At 40.7% G+C, this 16,184-nt stretch overlaps 1 protein-coding gene across 1 annotated transcript in view; it reads left to right on the forward strand.

Annotated features, from left to right (window-relative positions):
• Positions 1 to 16,184, forward strand: part of TPX2 (TPX2 microtubule nucleation factor) — a 54,005-nt gene that overhangs the window by 2,566 nt on the left and 35,255 nt on the right. Inside the window, exons 2-3 of the mRNA XM_055139745.1 lie at positions 12,516 to 12,690; positions 15,462 to 15,581. Coding sequence (XP_054995720.1) covers positions 12,585 to 12,690; positions 15,462 to 15,581 — 226 coding nt within the window. The 5' untranslated portion in view covers positions 12,516 to 12,584. The remainder of the gene's footprint in view (positions 1 to 12,515; positions 12,691 to 15,461; positions 15,582 to 16,184) is intronic.

A 16,184-nucleotide genomic window follows, 5' to 3' on the forward strand; every position in this document is an offset into this window, starting at 1 on the left:
GCTATGCTCAGGCTCATGTACATTTTTTTTTTTTTTTTTTTTGCTTTTTGGGTCACACCCAGCGATGCTCAGGGGTTACTCCTGGCTTTGCACTCAGGAACTACTACTCCTGGCGGTGCTTGGGGGACCATATGGGATGCCGGGGATCGAACCCGGGGCGGCCGCGTGCAAGGCAAACGCCCTACCCGCTGTGCTATCGCTCCGGCCCCTTTTTTGTTTATTTTTGGACTGTACCTGCCAATTCTCAGGGATCGTTCCTGGTAGGACTCAGGGGGACTTTATGGGGTTTGAACTTGCTACATGCAAGGCAAGCACCTTGACTTGCTGTACTATCTCTCTGACCTAGAGGTTTTTTCATCTCTTTTTGGCACCTGGTGGTTCTTAGGGCTTACTCCTGGCTCTGTGCTCAGGGATCACTCCTGGCAGGGTGCCAGGGATGGAATCTGGGTTAGCAGTGTGCAAGGTTAGTGCCCCACCCACTGTACTATCACTTTGGCCCCTTTAAAAGGTGCATTTTTTTTCTTTAAAAATTGAAGATAGTAAATATTTCCCTCCTCCCTCTAGATTTTTAGTGTATCTGATATTTTTTCTGATGTTTGATTGGGATGCGAGTACACATTATTTCCCTTTGATGTCAGTGTTTCTAAATTGTAGGTTTTGGAACTATTTTAAAGTAGGAGTACAGGGGCTAGAGCAATAGCACAGCGGGTAGGGTGCTTGCCTTGCACTGGGCTGACCCAGGCTGACCCAGGTTCGATTCCCAGCATCCCATATGGTCCCCTGAGCACCACCAGGGGTAATTCCTGAGTGCAGAGCCAGGAATATGCATCGCTGGGTGTGACCCCCCCAAAAAAATAATAAAGTAGGAATACACACTATCAAGACTCCAGAAGACAGCAGAGGTACACTGAAAATCTTAAGATCAAAATCTTATGTGGATAAAATTAGAATTTATTAAAAACGCTAGTATTTTGTGGGGGACTATGCTGTTTAGACCTTGGTTATCAGAACATACACTTGGTCTGTGAGAATAGGTATCCTTGATCTTTCATATCCTTCCTTTTTTAAATTTTAATTATGGGAAGTTGAGTCTGTTTCATGTCTCTTCTGCCTTCCAGGTTCTTAATAGGAAGTATTAACTGGACTTCAAGATTTCAGAAGAGGGGCTGGAGTGATAGTAGAGTAGGATGGGTATTTGTCTCGCAGGCGGCCAACTGGGTTTGATCTGGGGAATCCCATATGGTCTCTGGGCACGGCCAGGACTAATTCCTAAGTGCAGAGCCAGGAGTAATCCCTGAGCATCACACATCATTGGGTATGACCCAAAAAAGCAAAGGTGGAAAAAAAAATTTCAGAAGAGGTGAAAGAATAGATTGCATTAGAGTCAAACCTATAGGCAGTTGGGCTTACACATTCAACTATAGGTGAGCCTATATCCACATTGGGTAATGTTAAAGGGAAATAAGACTGGGGCTGGAGAGACGTACAGGATGCATAGCACTTGGCTTGCATGTGACTGTCAATCTGGTTCAAATCCCAGCACTGCATATGGTTCCTCTACTACCACCAGGGATCACTCCTGAGCACTACCAGGACTAGCATCTTGAATACTTCCAGGTCCTCAAATCCTTCCCAACTCCCACAGCACAAGAAAAGAAAAAAAAAGAGTGAGGCCCAGGGAGATGACTTAAAAGTTTGAACTGCATACTTTTCATATAGGAAATCTAGGAGTTTTTTGTTTTTGTTTTTGTTTTTCTTTCTGGAACGGCATACCCGGTAATGCTCAGAGTTTACTCCTTGCTCTGCACTCAGGAATCACTCCTGGTGGTTCTCTGGGAACCATATGGTGTGCCAGGGATTAAACCCTGGTTGGCCAGATGCAAGACAAATTCCCTTTCTTCTTTACTATCTCTCCAACCCCAGGAGCTCAAGGTTTGAGCCACAGAGCCCATTGTTCCTGAGCACTACTAGGAACAGCCCCTGAATATTGCCAGGGTGAGACATGAATTTTAGAAGAAAATTTAACAATGATAAGCAAAATAATAATACTTATATTCAGCTTATCAGATAACTTTTAGGAGAGGGCCTTGGGCCATATATGGTAGTGTTCAGAGCTCATTCCTGGTCTGAGCTCAAGAATCATTCCTGACAGGGCTTGGGGAACCATATGTGGTATTCGGACAGTTGAATCCTGATCTTCTGTATGCAAGACAAGTTGCTTATCAGATGTACTACCTCTCTGGCACCTATGGCTAACATTTTGATAGATTGCTTTCCTTTTTTTCTTTGTATATTTTGCTTAAAATAATACACTAAGGGCCTATATTACTTTTTCCCTCCTTAATTACATTATGTCTAATGGTAGAGCACATGTTTTTCCACAGTTGAAGCCTGGGGGAAAAAGAGTTATAGATGATTTTTAAATCATTAAACAACTTTGTTAAATTTTTTTGGGGAGGGACCACACCCAGTGGTGCTCAGGGTTTACTCTTGGCTCTGAGTTCAGTGATCACTCCTGGCAGGGCTCCTTGAGGAGACCATATGGAGTTCTGAGGATTGAATTTGGGATGGCCACATCTAAGGCAAGTATTTTAGCTACCGCACTGTAGTTTCTTTCTGGCCCATGTCATTAAACTTTTCTATAATGTACTTTTTTTTTATTTTGCTTTTTTTTGGTCACACCCGGTGATGCACAGGGGCTACTCCTGGCTCATGCACTCAGGAATTACTTCTGGCGGTGCTTGAGGGACTTTATGGGATGCTGGGAATCAACCAGGGTTGGCCGCGTGCAAGGCAGACGCCCTACCTGCTGTGCTATCACTCCAGCCACCTCTAAAATATACTTTTAATGACTATGATGTTCTATTATATAGTTACACTATAATATTTTACCTAGTAAAATTATTGGTTGAGGAACTAGGGATGTGACTGTGGTAAAGTGCTTTCATGGCATACATGAGATCTGGGTTCCAACTCTGTTACCATCCCCAAAAATTAATTGGTCAAAAAGAAGGCATACTCCCAAATATGATTCCAGATCACATTAAGAATTATGCTGGTTTACTCTACAGATAGTGTGTATTCATATAGAAACAAATATGTAATTTAAAAATATTTCATAAAAATTTAATATATTCACAAGTTGTAGAAATTAAAATAATACAAAAATGTTTACCAAAATTATTTTTATTGAGGTACTGGGATTACAATACTGGATTTGTTGTTGTTGTTGTTGTTTTGGCCACACTTGGCTTCACTCATGGCTTATTCCTGGTTGTGTTCAGGGATCAACTCCTGGTAGGGGAGTTGATTCAGGGGACCAGTATTGCTGGGAATAGAACCTGGGTTGGCTGAGTTCGAGGCAAGTACCCTACCCACTGTACTATTGCTCCAACCCTTGTGATAATGTTAATCATATTTTTCATGTATCCATCATTCAACACCACACCCACCACAAAAAAAGCCCAGTTCCCTCTACCACTATTCAAGGAACCCTGTCAAATCCCCCTAACCCCAGTTTCATTGTGTAGACAGTCTTCTGTTCTGATGGCTGACCATTTTTTGTTCGCTTAAAATGTTTTTTTTTTATTCCACATGGAAGATCTCTCCTCCCTTCCTCTCCCCTCTCCTCCTCCCCCTCTACCTCTCCCTTTCTTTCTCTCTCTCTCTCTCTCTCTCTCTCTCTCTCTCTCTCTCTCTCTCTCTGTGGTCAAAAATGTTATGTAATGCTTCACTTCCTGTCACCTATAGGTAACTACTTTTTTAGGTTTGTGGGTTCATGTATATTTATATTTATGAATGTATGTATATATATTTGTATTTATATTGCAAATCAGTTTTTTTTTTTTTTTTTTTTTTTTGCTGACAGGTTTTATCAAGCAACCCTCAGGGGTCCTACTCTGACTATACTTGACCCACTGCTGCTCTGACCCAGCCATGGTAGCACCTCCCTTCTCACCCATGCTCTGGGGACTATAAGGGGACAAGAATCTATAGTATCAGGCATGTTCACCACCCCTTTGAGCTATTGCTCTAGTCCTATCTTTTGAAGAATACAAATCTCTTAAAAAAAAAAAAACCTGAGTAATTGGGATATGGAGCTGGGTCACGTAGGCTAGAATTCATGCTTTGCATGTGTGAGCCTTGGGTTTAAACCACATGTCCCCCTGAACTGTATGACCCAAGCATTCCCCTTCTTACTTTCACCCCAACACACCACGAAAGACTTTATTTTTATTTGTATGTATACACAAAATACTGGGATTGTAACCTGCCATCCCAAGGTCAGCACCAAATTGTAACTTTTTGATATTATAACATCAGAACATGTTGGTATTCTACAGAAATTCCTCCTACTATTTTGCAGAAATTCATGTCTTTATTTGACCTAGAGGTGTGCAGTTTCATATTATCTGGGTCCTATTGTGTAAAAAGTGGATCTGGCTTATAGAGTTCTATGGATAAATAAAACAAATTTGAGTTTGTGCTCCTTGAAAAAGAGCAATTTGAAACTCACAGAGAAAGGATAGGGAAGTACATTTGCTGGAGGTTTCTGGACAGTGATGAATTAGAACAAGTGTCCATGTGTCCTGTGCTGACTTCTGAGTGCTTGGACTGTGAGGATTGTCATTGGATTTTGAATTGACCCAATTTTGGAAGCTTCATAGATCTGTTTCTGTAAACAGATCCTATTTCAGCATAGAAGTTAGCAAACATAAATGTGGAAACACAAAGTCCATTACCTTCTTTCAGATTTAGTTTGTGACTTTGATTAACAGTCAGAATTGCATGCTGGATTATGTTGCCTTTTACTGACTCCTGTTAATCCTTAAGTACAAAAAAAAATATGTAGGTGTTTTCTCCCAGGGTAAGATGAAAATAACTGTTTAACTTGTAGTGCTGTAATAGGATCGCATACCCCATGTGAAAGGGAAAGTGTTCCTGGGGAAATATCACTTCATGGGACAGGATCATCTTAACTATACCTCTAGTGAAATTTTGAGTATATCTGTTTTAATCTGTTCTGTTACTAGTTGCATTCATAGTATTTTCTCTAATAGAAGTAGGGAAAACAAAACTCTCAAGCTGGATAGTGAGGAATGATTGACAGTATCTGCTGCACCAAAATCTTTGTTTTGCTTAAACCATAAGTCCATGATCTACCTTAGCTTTGCTTAGAATGCACCCACTTGTAGCTTTCCCATGAACCTCCACCTTTTGATTTATGGATCTTGTGAAGACTTGTTATTTTTAGTTTCATCTCGGGGAGAGGTGGAGCAATGGAGGTTAATTTCAGATAAATGTGGAAGCTGGTTATATAGATTCTACTGCGGTCTTCCTGAATTGTGTAGTTTTCCTGTATTTGTTGTGGGTTCTGTAAGGGAAACGATGACTAAATCCTTTCAGTCGTTTCTGGGGGACCCTTCCAAACAGTTTTCAGGGACTCGGCTAGAAACGACTACCCATTGCAGCCCAAGTAATACATGACCCAACTGTGTGGGCCAGATGGCTGAGTGCTGGGTGGACAGTTAGAGCTGCCACTCCCTATGGGACTGGGGAGAAGGGTATGACTTGATGTGGATCAAACTCAGCACCACTGTATACCAGTCCTTTGAGCTTGTTCCTCAACTTGGTCTTTATTTTGGAGAACAAATAGGGACATACCTCTCTGTATGCAGGAGGTCCAGGTCTAGAGATCCATGGTACCCCAAGACTTCCTGAGCTCTGCCAGGAGTGAACCCAAGCACCATGGCTGCGACTAGTTCCTGAGTACCACTGAGTATGCCCTCAAAATAAAAACAAAAATGGAATTTCACAAATGGCAATTAGAAATTTGGAAGTCTCATAATTTTATTTGTTGTCGCTTCCCTTCCCCGTGGTGGTGATGGTGCACTGGGGTTGCACTTGTTTGCGGTGATGTGAGGCAGTGCCAGGGATTGAACTCCCAGTCTCACACATGCAGGATGGGTGCTCTCTCACTAAGCCTGTCTCGGAACCCCTGTAATAGGAAATTGGGAAAGGACCAGTTCATAACACATGGGAGAATCTTTTCCTCAGGGTTATAGAATTATTGCTCAGAAATAAATATTCTCAGAATGCTTTTAGTTTTGTAGAAGTCTGAAGCTATGGTAGATTTAGATAATTTTGAAATGTGAAGCTGGTTCTCTGGCTTGGCAGCTTGATTTGTTTGGGGGAATGTGGTTGACGCATATGCTTTTTTTTTTTTTTCTCAGAGTGACTTGTTGACAGAAATTCTATCTTGATTAAGGGGTGCAGGAAGGCATCCAGTTCCCACCGTGCCTGGGGCTCTCATTTAAACAGTTGGCTTGGGCCCTGTTCCATTTCCACTAGGGCTTGTGAACACTTTTCATTTTGTTTTCTGAAATTCATTATTGTGAAAGAGGCCATGTGTTAAAAATGGCAAAATTCAGATATGGTACTTGTGTTGTCACCCTTTATTGAAGAGAATTAGACTTCTCAATGAATGTTTATTATCATTTCCCTTTTAAAATGTTGGGATGGGGGATATCTTTATTAGCCATGCTAGATGAAGTGATTTTATTGTTATTGCTGTTGGTTTTGAGCCACAACCAGCAATGCTCAGGGTTACTCCTGGCTCTCCACTTAAGGAATCACTTCTGATGGTGCTTGGGACTATGTGGGGAGATGCTAAGGATTGAACCTGGGATTGAACCCAGGTCAGCCACATGCAATGCAAGCACCCTATCCACTGTACTGTCTCTTTTGTTCTTATTTTACTACATTTTCTGGTTGTTAGGCTGCACATAGCAGTGCTTGGGGCTTCTGGCTCTGTGCTCCTAGGAACCTGGGGGACTATATGGGATGCCAGCAATCGAACCTGGGTCAGCCGTTCGTAAGGCAAATGTCCTGCCTGCTATACTACCTCTCAGGTTTCAGATGAAGCTGTTTTAACCAAAAGGTCATCTTGGAAAAATAGAAATGGGTTTAAAATTTCACCTAAATAAAGATTACTTATATTTATTTATGTTTAGGTCTTCACCTTTCATTTTTGGAGGAAGGATGGAGTGGGTTTGTACCACACCCAGCAGTGCTCAGAGATCATTCCTGGCAGGGCTTGGGGGGGACCATAATGTGGTGCCAGGGATGAACTTAGGTCAGTTGCATACAAGGCGAGCACAGTACCCACTGTACTATTCCTCCAGCCCCAGGGCTCTGCACTGTCTAACCACTACCAATCGTGTAGTCCTAGATCACAGAGACTATCCATCCTTCCTGCCTGATGTCTGAAAGCCATGTTATATAATCATTTTAATTTTTTTTTTCTTTTTGGGTCACACCCAGCGATCCTCAAATTCCTGGCTTTGCACTCAGGACTTACTCCTGGCGGTGCTTGGGGGACCATACGGGATGCCGGGGATCGAACCAGGGTCAGCCATGTGCAAGGCAAACGCCCTACCCACTGTGCTATCACTCCGGCCCCTATATAGTCATTTATTCTAGCACAGGAGTTCTCTAACTTACTTGACCTACAGTCCTCTCTTCAGAAAAAGCATTATTTAGCATCCCCAGGAAATCTACCATCTTTAAGTAAACATAAAGTAAAACACCCTTCAATTTCTTTTTCTATGTTTTGCTATATGTATAATGAATGTTAGTCTGATCTTTTCAGTGACTATCACGTGGTCTGACTTTGATATATGACAGGACAGACCATATGCTTCTCTTCAGCTGCCCACAAATTTACAGAAAAATAAGAACTGCTTAACCAGTTCTTTAAATTGAAAAAGGTATGTGGACTGAAGAGAGATGGTACAGCTAGTAAGGTACTTGCCTTACATGTGACTGACTTGGGTTTTATCCCCAGCATCATATATGGTCCCAGCAAGCACCACCAGGAATGATGCTTAGCACAGAGCTGGGAGTAAGCCCTGAGCACTATGGGGTGTGGCCCCAAACACTAAATAAATAAAAATGGAAAGTTACTCATTCATATATTAAAACATACTCAGTATAAAAATTCATGTAGGAAAAGGTATTCCACTAACTTAGGCTTCTCATATTTCTCAACTCAAATACTATTAATATTTTTGCGTCTCCTTTGTAATTATGTGTGTGTGAAGATACATATGAACATGTTGGCTTTTTCCACCGCTTTTTAAAACATATCTAATTTTTGGGTGGGTGCTTCCTAAGCAGGAGGGGCTTTGGGGGCCACTCCTGGCAATACTGCCCACCTGTGCCAGACTACTCAGTGCTAAGGTTTGGCATTGTGGCTCTAGCCTGGTGGCACTTGGAGCTACAAGGGCTTATCCCAGCAGTTCTCAGGGGGTCTCTGAACTACACCTGGCAGTACTAGGGTGTGGCAGTACTAGACTTAGGTTCTTGGACATGCAGGTCTTATACTCCAGCCACTTGAGCTATCTCCCTGGCTCCTTCTCTCTGGAGTGTGGTTTGGGCCACACCCTGCAGTGCTGAGGAGCTATTTCTGGCTCTTGGCTCTTGGCTGTAGTGGCCCCAGGCAGTGTTCAGAGAATTAATTATATGCTGTGCTAGGGATCAGACCAGGCCTGGCCTCATGCAAGGGTGTTTTATTTCCTGGTACTATCTCTGTTTCTTTTTTGTTTTGTTTTTGGGCCATACACTGGTGCTCAGGGTTCATTCCTGGCTCTGCGCTCAGGGATCATTCCTGGCAGGCACAGGGGATCATCTAGGGTCTGGGGGATCAAATCTACGCTGGCTGTGTGTTGTACTATCTCTCTGGCCCCCGCTCTGTTTCTTTTTAACAGAAATGGAAATGTACTATAGTGAACTTTCTTTCAATTACATATGCATATATACATATATATACATATATATACATAACTAAGGTAAATTTGTTTGACAATATCTATCAAAAGGGAAAATGCGGGGGCTGGAGCCATAGCACAGCGGGTAGGGCGTTTGTTTGACTTGCAAACAAACAATTAAATGCTGGTTTAATTCCCAGCATCCCATATAGTCCCCTGAGCATCACCAGGAGTAATTCCTGAGTGCATGAGCAGAAGTAACCCCTGTACAATGCCAGGTGTGACCCCAAAAAAGCAAAAAATAAATAAATAAAAAGGAAAAATGCAAATTGCCATTTGGATGAACTTAGAACTACAGTTCCATAATTGGGAAGGGAGGAAAAGGGTGTGAGGTATTAAATTTGAATACTTTCCAGTGGTTTTCAGCAACATGTTTTGGTGCAATTATGGTTTTTAGGAGGCTAAGTAGATTGCTCTATATTACATTCCTGTCTTTGTCCTCCCCCAGTTTTAGTTGTCTTCGTTACATTCCCGCCTGGGAAGTGTTCCCAGTGACCTGGGTTAGGAATTGAGATCATGGGAATCCAAGATTTTCCCATGTCTTCTAGCATGTTTGTTCACAGCAGGGGAATTTTATTTATTTATTTATTTATTTAGCCTCCACTTTGTTGATGACTGGGGGCTGTGCACACATGAGGTTGTGGTGCTCATACACTTGGCCTTCGGAACCACTTGGGGATCACGTGCTTTAGTTGTGGTGCTTGCTGGGGACTGCATATTTTCACTGTGGCTTTTGGACACATTGCTCTCCAGGGGTCACACTCATTATGTTTTGGTGCCTACATATGTACATTCTGGTTGAAGTGCTAGCCCTGATTTGTGATGCTCACACGTGATTTTTTAGAGGGGGAGTGCCACACTCCTGACTGCAGTGTTTGTACATTTTTCAGTTACAGCACTTGTTGGGGTTCAGTACTTTGCTTGTAGTACTCATATATGCTTACCTTATACCAGGTGCATACTCTTCTGTGGTGCTGGAGGGTCCCAGGTATTGTGCTTGGCATGTGTGGGAGGCACCAGGGAGCAAACGAGGCTCCATGCTTATAAAGCAGGCACTTTTTACCATTGATCCATTTCTCTACGCCTCCAACAAGGAAATTTAAATCATTGGTTGCTGGGAAATCTTTCAATAGAGGTCCTTGAGTAGACGTGTGGTGAGGGAAAGGAAAGGTATCAGTAGATGAAAAATCAGTGTTAATACCACTTGAAATACATCTTCTTTTCTGTTTATGAGAAGCAGAGAGGCAGAGAGGTAGACAGACTTGTGTGTTATATACATTGAATGAGTGCCAGAGACAGGTCAAGAACTTTGGACTTTTTAGCTGAGTTTATTTTTGGCTATAAGTGACAGAAAAATGTGACTAGTGACTTAAAAAGAAAATTATTATCACATGAAACATTTGCAGATAGGTTGTTAATTTTATAATCATTTAAAAAATTTAAAAAAATTAATCATTAATGTTCGATGATGTCAGGTATAATAATCAGTTATTTTCTTGATGATCCACTCATTTACACACAATTAGTGCTATAGCTCTACTATTACATCTACCTTCAATAAAAGACAAAAAGAGAAGGGAAAGGGGTAGGAGCAAGGGCCATAACGATCAAGAGAGTAAGAGTTTTTCCTATGAATTTCTTAGCAGGTTCCTACTTTATTCTTTCCTGTTTTTGTTTTCTCCTGCTTTATTCTTATTGGCCAGACCGTCCATGATTCGTCCAAACAGAGAGTTTCTATTCAGGAGACTTCCTCAATAATGGCAGTCCTGGAGTGTACATGTGAATCATGTTCTGTAAAGCTCTTGAGCCACATCCCTTGAGCCACATCCCTAACCCCATTTTATGAACTTTGTTAGGCTGTATTCTCTAGCTTAGGATGGTGTTTTAAATTTTTTTTTTCTTTTTGGGTCACACCCAGCAATGCACAGGGGTCACTCCTGGCTCATGCACCCAGGAATCACCCCTGACGGTGCTCAGGGGACCATATGGGATGCTGGGATTTGAACCCGGGTCAGCTGCGTGCAAGGCAAACGCCCTACCCACTGTGCTATCACTCCAGCCCCTGGTGTTTTAAATTTAAGGGATTTTTTTTTTTTTGTCAAGTTGGTTCTTTGTTTTGGGGCCACAGTCTTGTGGTGCTCAGGGCTTACTCCTGACTCTGCACTTAGGACTCACTCCTGGTAGGCTCGGGGGACCATATGGGATGCCAGGTATCAAACTTGGGGCTTTATGCATGCAAACACCTTACCTACTCTATTATTTCTCCAGCTCCTGATTTTTTTTTTATTTTCCTGCCATAATTTTTATTCACTCAGTATATTATTCATTGATTTTGAGTATACTCAGAGTTATACAGTTGTCAAAATAGTCTAATTTTCAAATATTTTAATAACCACAAAGTAAACCTTTTTTACTCCCTATTTCCTCTACAGTCTATGGTAAAGGTTTTTTCTTTTTTTTTTTTTAATACATAATCCCTTTTTATTTATTTATTTTTAAAATTTATTTATTTTTTAATTAGTGAGTCACAGTGAGGGTACAGTTACAGATTCACATATTTTCGTGCCTGTTTTTCCTTCATGCAATGTTCGGGAGCCCATCCCTCCACCAGTGTCCATTCTTTACCACCAATGAACCCAGTATCCCTCCCACCCCCCTCCAGCTCCTGATTTTAAGGGAATACTTTTCTTTTGTCTTTTTGGGTCATACCTGGTGGTGCTCAGAAGTTACTCCTGGCTCTGCACTCAGTCATCACTCTGGCAAGGCTGCGGGGAAGGAGGAGGGCATGTTGATTGTATGCAAGGCAAGCACCCTACTCACTGTGCTATTGTTCTGGCCCCTCAATTTAAGTATTTCAGTTGTATTTTTGGTGGCAAGCTTTCCAAGAGTAGGCCTCATAGGCCTGACAACTGGTCTTGTTGATGTTTGGCCTGGCAGTGTGCACCATCCAGTAGTATTGGGGGCCAGGTGGTAATGGGGATCAAACTTGGGGTCCCAAGCATGCAAGGTATGTGCTCTACCTCTTTGAGATATTTTCTCAGCTCTTAGTATAAGAAAATATTTCTGAAGAATGAAAATCTGCAATTGTCAAAGTTATATTGAGCCCTTACACAAATTCTAAACACCTGATGGATGCGGTATCTAAATAAAGTTGTATAAAACCATACTTCTCTTTAGGAACTTATAGTCTACAAAGAGTGATTTTCATATTTAAGTAATAGAAAATTGGGTGGTCAACAAAGCATGATGGCTTTGGAAAGCAATAATTATATAGAGAGAGGAAAATGGAAATAAAATACTAGGTAATTGAATTGGACTTTGATGAGTAAGATTTTGGTTAGTAAAGTAACAAAAGTTAATGGTATGTTTTAGAAATTGGATTATTGAGGGCAGAACAAGCAAATTAGATGTGATTGAGACTAGAAATGAAAAAATAGCAGATTAAGGGAGAATAAAAAATAGTATAAAACACCTACCAGCACAGTCAATGACATAGTGAAGATATTCAGTTAAATAGTGAAGATACTCCAAAAGCGCAAAGTTAACTTTAGTTTGATTTGAAAAGTAAAGATTTTTATCGAGGTGAGTTCTGTAACTGCAAATGTGGTAGTAAAAGCAAAATAATTGCTAGGGAGTTAGTGTATCGGAGTATTGTAAAATAATTTTCTGGATAATTTCTTTCTTTAGAAGTCAGCTTGTTTGAAAGAGTGACAACGAAAACTGGCAAAAACTTGTTCTGTGAGACAGTGGGAGACAATGTCGCAACTAAAAACCTCTTATTCCTTTGATGCTCCCTCGGACTTCATTAATTTTACATTTTTGGATGATGAAGAAGATACAGAAAACATAGATTCTTGGTTTGGTAAGTATCTGCTCTCTTTTCATTTTTTGGTTAGTGAAAAAAAAGGGATGAACACAAAACTAAATTTGGTATGTGTGTGTGCACCAAAATTCTTTTTTGTTTGTTTTATTTTGGGTTCACACCTGGAGATGTTCCTGGCTTTGCACTCAGAAAATATTCCTGGCAGTGCTCATGGGTCAATATGGGATGCTGGCGATCAAACCTGGGTTGGCTACATGCATGGCAAGCCCCCTCTCTGCTGTACTGTCCCACCCCCCACACCAAGATGCTTTGTTATCCATGAAAATGATGAAGTGTTAGTAAAAATCAATATTATTTTGCTGTTAGGACATAATTGGGGCCAGCAAGATGGCTCAGAGAGCTGGAGGACATGCTTTGCATGCAGAATCTCTGGATTCATCCGGGTTGCCACATGGTCTCCTGATTGAGTAACAAAAGTTAATGGTATAATAATGAACGCCCTGAAAATAACCCCTGAGAATACGGAGCCAAGAGTAATTTCCCGAGCACAGCAAGGTGTGGCCTCCAAAACAGAAAAAAGTGTGGACATGAGGGGATAACAGATTAAATAGTTGCGTGAAACTCTACACTCAAATCATGTTTGTGGTGGTAGCTGCCACATAAAATGTGCTCTGCTGCCATTCGGCACAGAGTGCAGTACAATATACAAATAGGGTGTTGGTGTTGAGACAGTCCTAGACTTTTTCAGGTGTCTTAGGTTTTCACTCTTCTCATTTTTGTTTAAGGATATTAAATTCTATATAATTGCTATCACCTGTGTAGTTTTGTTATAGCTACTACCATAGTAAATATATTAGTTTTAAAATCACAAGAGTCCTTGTATTGGCTTTTTACTTATTTTTGGTTTTGGTTTTGGTCCACATTGACCATATTTGGGACCTGTTCTTGGCTTGGAGTTTGGGAGTCACTTCTGGCAGTGCTTGGGATACCATGACGTGCTAGGAATTGAAACCAGGTCTCTTGCATGCAAAACAGGTGCTCTAGCCTATTGAGCTATCTCTTTGACACCCTCCCGTTCCCTTCCTCAGTTCATTTTTAAGTGGAGGGATTATAGATCACTTTTCCAAATATAACACAGTCCTCAGACAGAGCTAGGATGGACTGATGTTAGGTTGTGTGATATGACAGAAACCATAATACTGGGCTAAGAATGAATAAGAATATGTTTGGTTGTTTGTAGTACTTTAGAATAATACTATAAAGTGAGATCAGTGCTAGCAGGATAATAGTTGATGGGCCTTGCTTGTGGAAGCTCTTGGTCACCAGGATTCCATCTGTAGTAGGCAGGGAGACTGTACCTGCTCCATCTGGGGTGCCCTGGTGAAATTGGCCTGGTATGGGGCCTCATTTTAGTTTTCTAAAATTTTGGGTTTTTTGGGGGCCATACCTTGTGCTACTCGGGGCTTACTGCTGTTTCTGTGCTCAGAGAGCACTCCTAAGGTCTCAGGGGACCATATACATACATATATGTATATATAGTAGGGATTGAATTCAGGTCAACTGTGTGCAAGGCAAATCACCCTACCTGCTGTTACTGCTCCAGCTCCTTAAATTCTTACCTTCTTTGTTAGGAGAATTCATAATAGGGGACAAAAATGAGTTAATTATAAGCTGCATTTGTCACTTATAATGCAGCGATAGCATGTATCATTTGCCTGGAAAAGAACTTAATGATATCCAGTGAGGATAGCTTCTCATACCCTGAGAAGGGAGTGTCTTATCGGAAGCAGTGTGGTTGGAAGAATGGATAAGGTGACCATCTTGTGACTCGACAGCCCTACTGGTTTATTCTCTCTCCCTGGCCCTCTCTTCCTCTCACATGTGCGATGCTGGGGATCAAACCCTGTGTCTTACAGGTGCAAGGTAAGTGCTCTACCACTGAGATACAGCCACACTCAAAGTCTCTTTGTTCCTGTTCTACAGAATGCTGAGGGATGGCTATCATTTTTTTTTCCACAAGAAAGATATTAGCTAATAACACTATCAAATATAGTCTGAAGAATTAATTAAAATCAGTTTAAAAATTTTATTTTTTTCAAAATTACTTAAGTTCTGTTAGTTTCTAACAGAAACTTTCTTCCAACTAATACTGCATTTAAAAGTAAGTCCACTTTCTAAAAATGACCTTAATTCTAATATATTACTTTGTAATTTCCTTCTAAATAATCACTTTTAAAAAACATAGTTGCATTCAGAGCATTACATTATTTCTGAGGCTCACTGTATTCCTAAAGTTTCTATTAAAGTATGGGAAGAACAAAACCTTGACTTCTTTGCACTGATATTTGGGCACAGCAGAATCTAAGATAAAATTCCTTATGAGAGATTAGCTCCATTCCAGCCTTACACATCTCAAATTTCCTAGAATTTAAGAAGTCCAACTGTTATGTCTCTTGTAAGCAACACAGATCTTGGTGGTCATGGTGTTCTTTAAAATGAAAATGATGTATTTACGTGGGGCTAAAGCCAATTTATGGTTAGATAATCTTAAATGTGTTTAAGCAAAGATAAGGCTTTATTTTCAGTAGAGAGCCTGCACTTCTTTTTTTCTGTAACACATTGTTCGGTATTGTCAGTATACTGACAATATTTTTTTTTTTTTAAGTTTCTGTCTCTGACATATCATTTGTTTTCCTTTACTTTGGATCACTTGAAGTTTGCCAAATGAGTTAGAAGGGACTTGCCACTGTCTTTTAAGTACATTTCTGATTTATTTTGCTTCCTTATTGAATAATCTTACATTTTCACAGATGAGAAGGCCAATTTGGAGAATAAGTTTCCGGGGAAGAATTGGGCAAGAGGACTTCTTCAGAAAACTCCTTTGAGAAAGACTAATCTCCAGCAAGTTACTGTTACTCCTTTGAGAACAAGTAAGAAAGAACATCTTTTTAAAACTCTCTCTGGGAGAATCATAGAACAGTGTGTTGGGAGTTTGAGGGATCTGAAGAAATTACCTAAATGCTATATATCTTGATTTATTGTTGTGAAACAGGCTAATTCATTTTATGAAGAATATGAAATTATGTGTCTTCAACTGTTATTATTGAATTTTCTCTTTCTTTGAATTTCTGTTTTCCCCCCTTATGTATATAGGTCATTGTTAACTTTTTGTGTTTGTGGTAGTGGGGTTTGGGCCATACCTGATAGTGGTCAGGGGATATTCCTGGCTTCATGCCCAAGGGTCCTTTCTAGCAGTTTTGGGGAACCATATGCAATGCTGGGGATTAAACCGGTGTCAGCTCCATATACTATCTCTCTGACCCAAAAATTTTTCTTTCGGATTTTTTTTGTTTTTTTTTTTGTGGATATTTTGGGCCATACACAGTGGAGTACTCCTGGTTCTGAACTTGACACTCCTGGTGGGGTTTGGGGAGCCATATGGTAGTGAATGGTAGTGCCAGGGATATAAGACTTTGGTAATATCAGAATTCTTTGTGATAAAATATCTCCTCCTTTTTCCTACTGCAATATCC

This window comes from Sorex araneus, chromosome 5 (genome assembly GCF_027595985.1).
Source record: "Sorex araneus isolate mSorAra2 chromosome 5, mSorAra2.pri, whole genome shotgun sequence".
In the NCBI taxonomy this organism is placed as follows: Eukaryota; Metazoa; Chordata; class Mammalia; order Eulipotyphla; family Soricidae; genus Sorex; species Sorex araneus.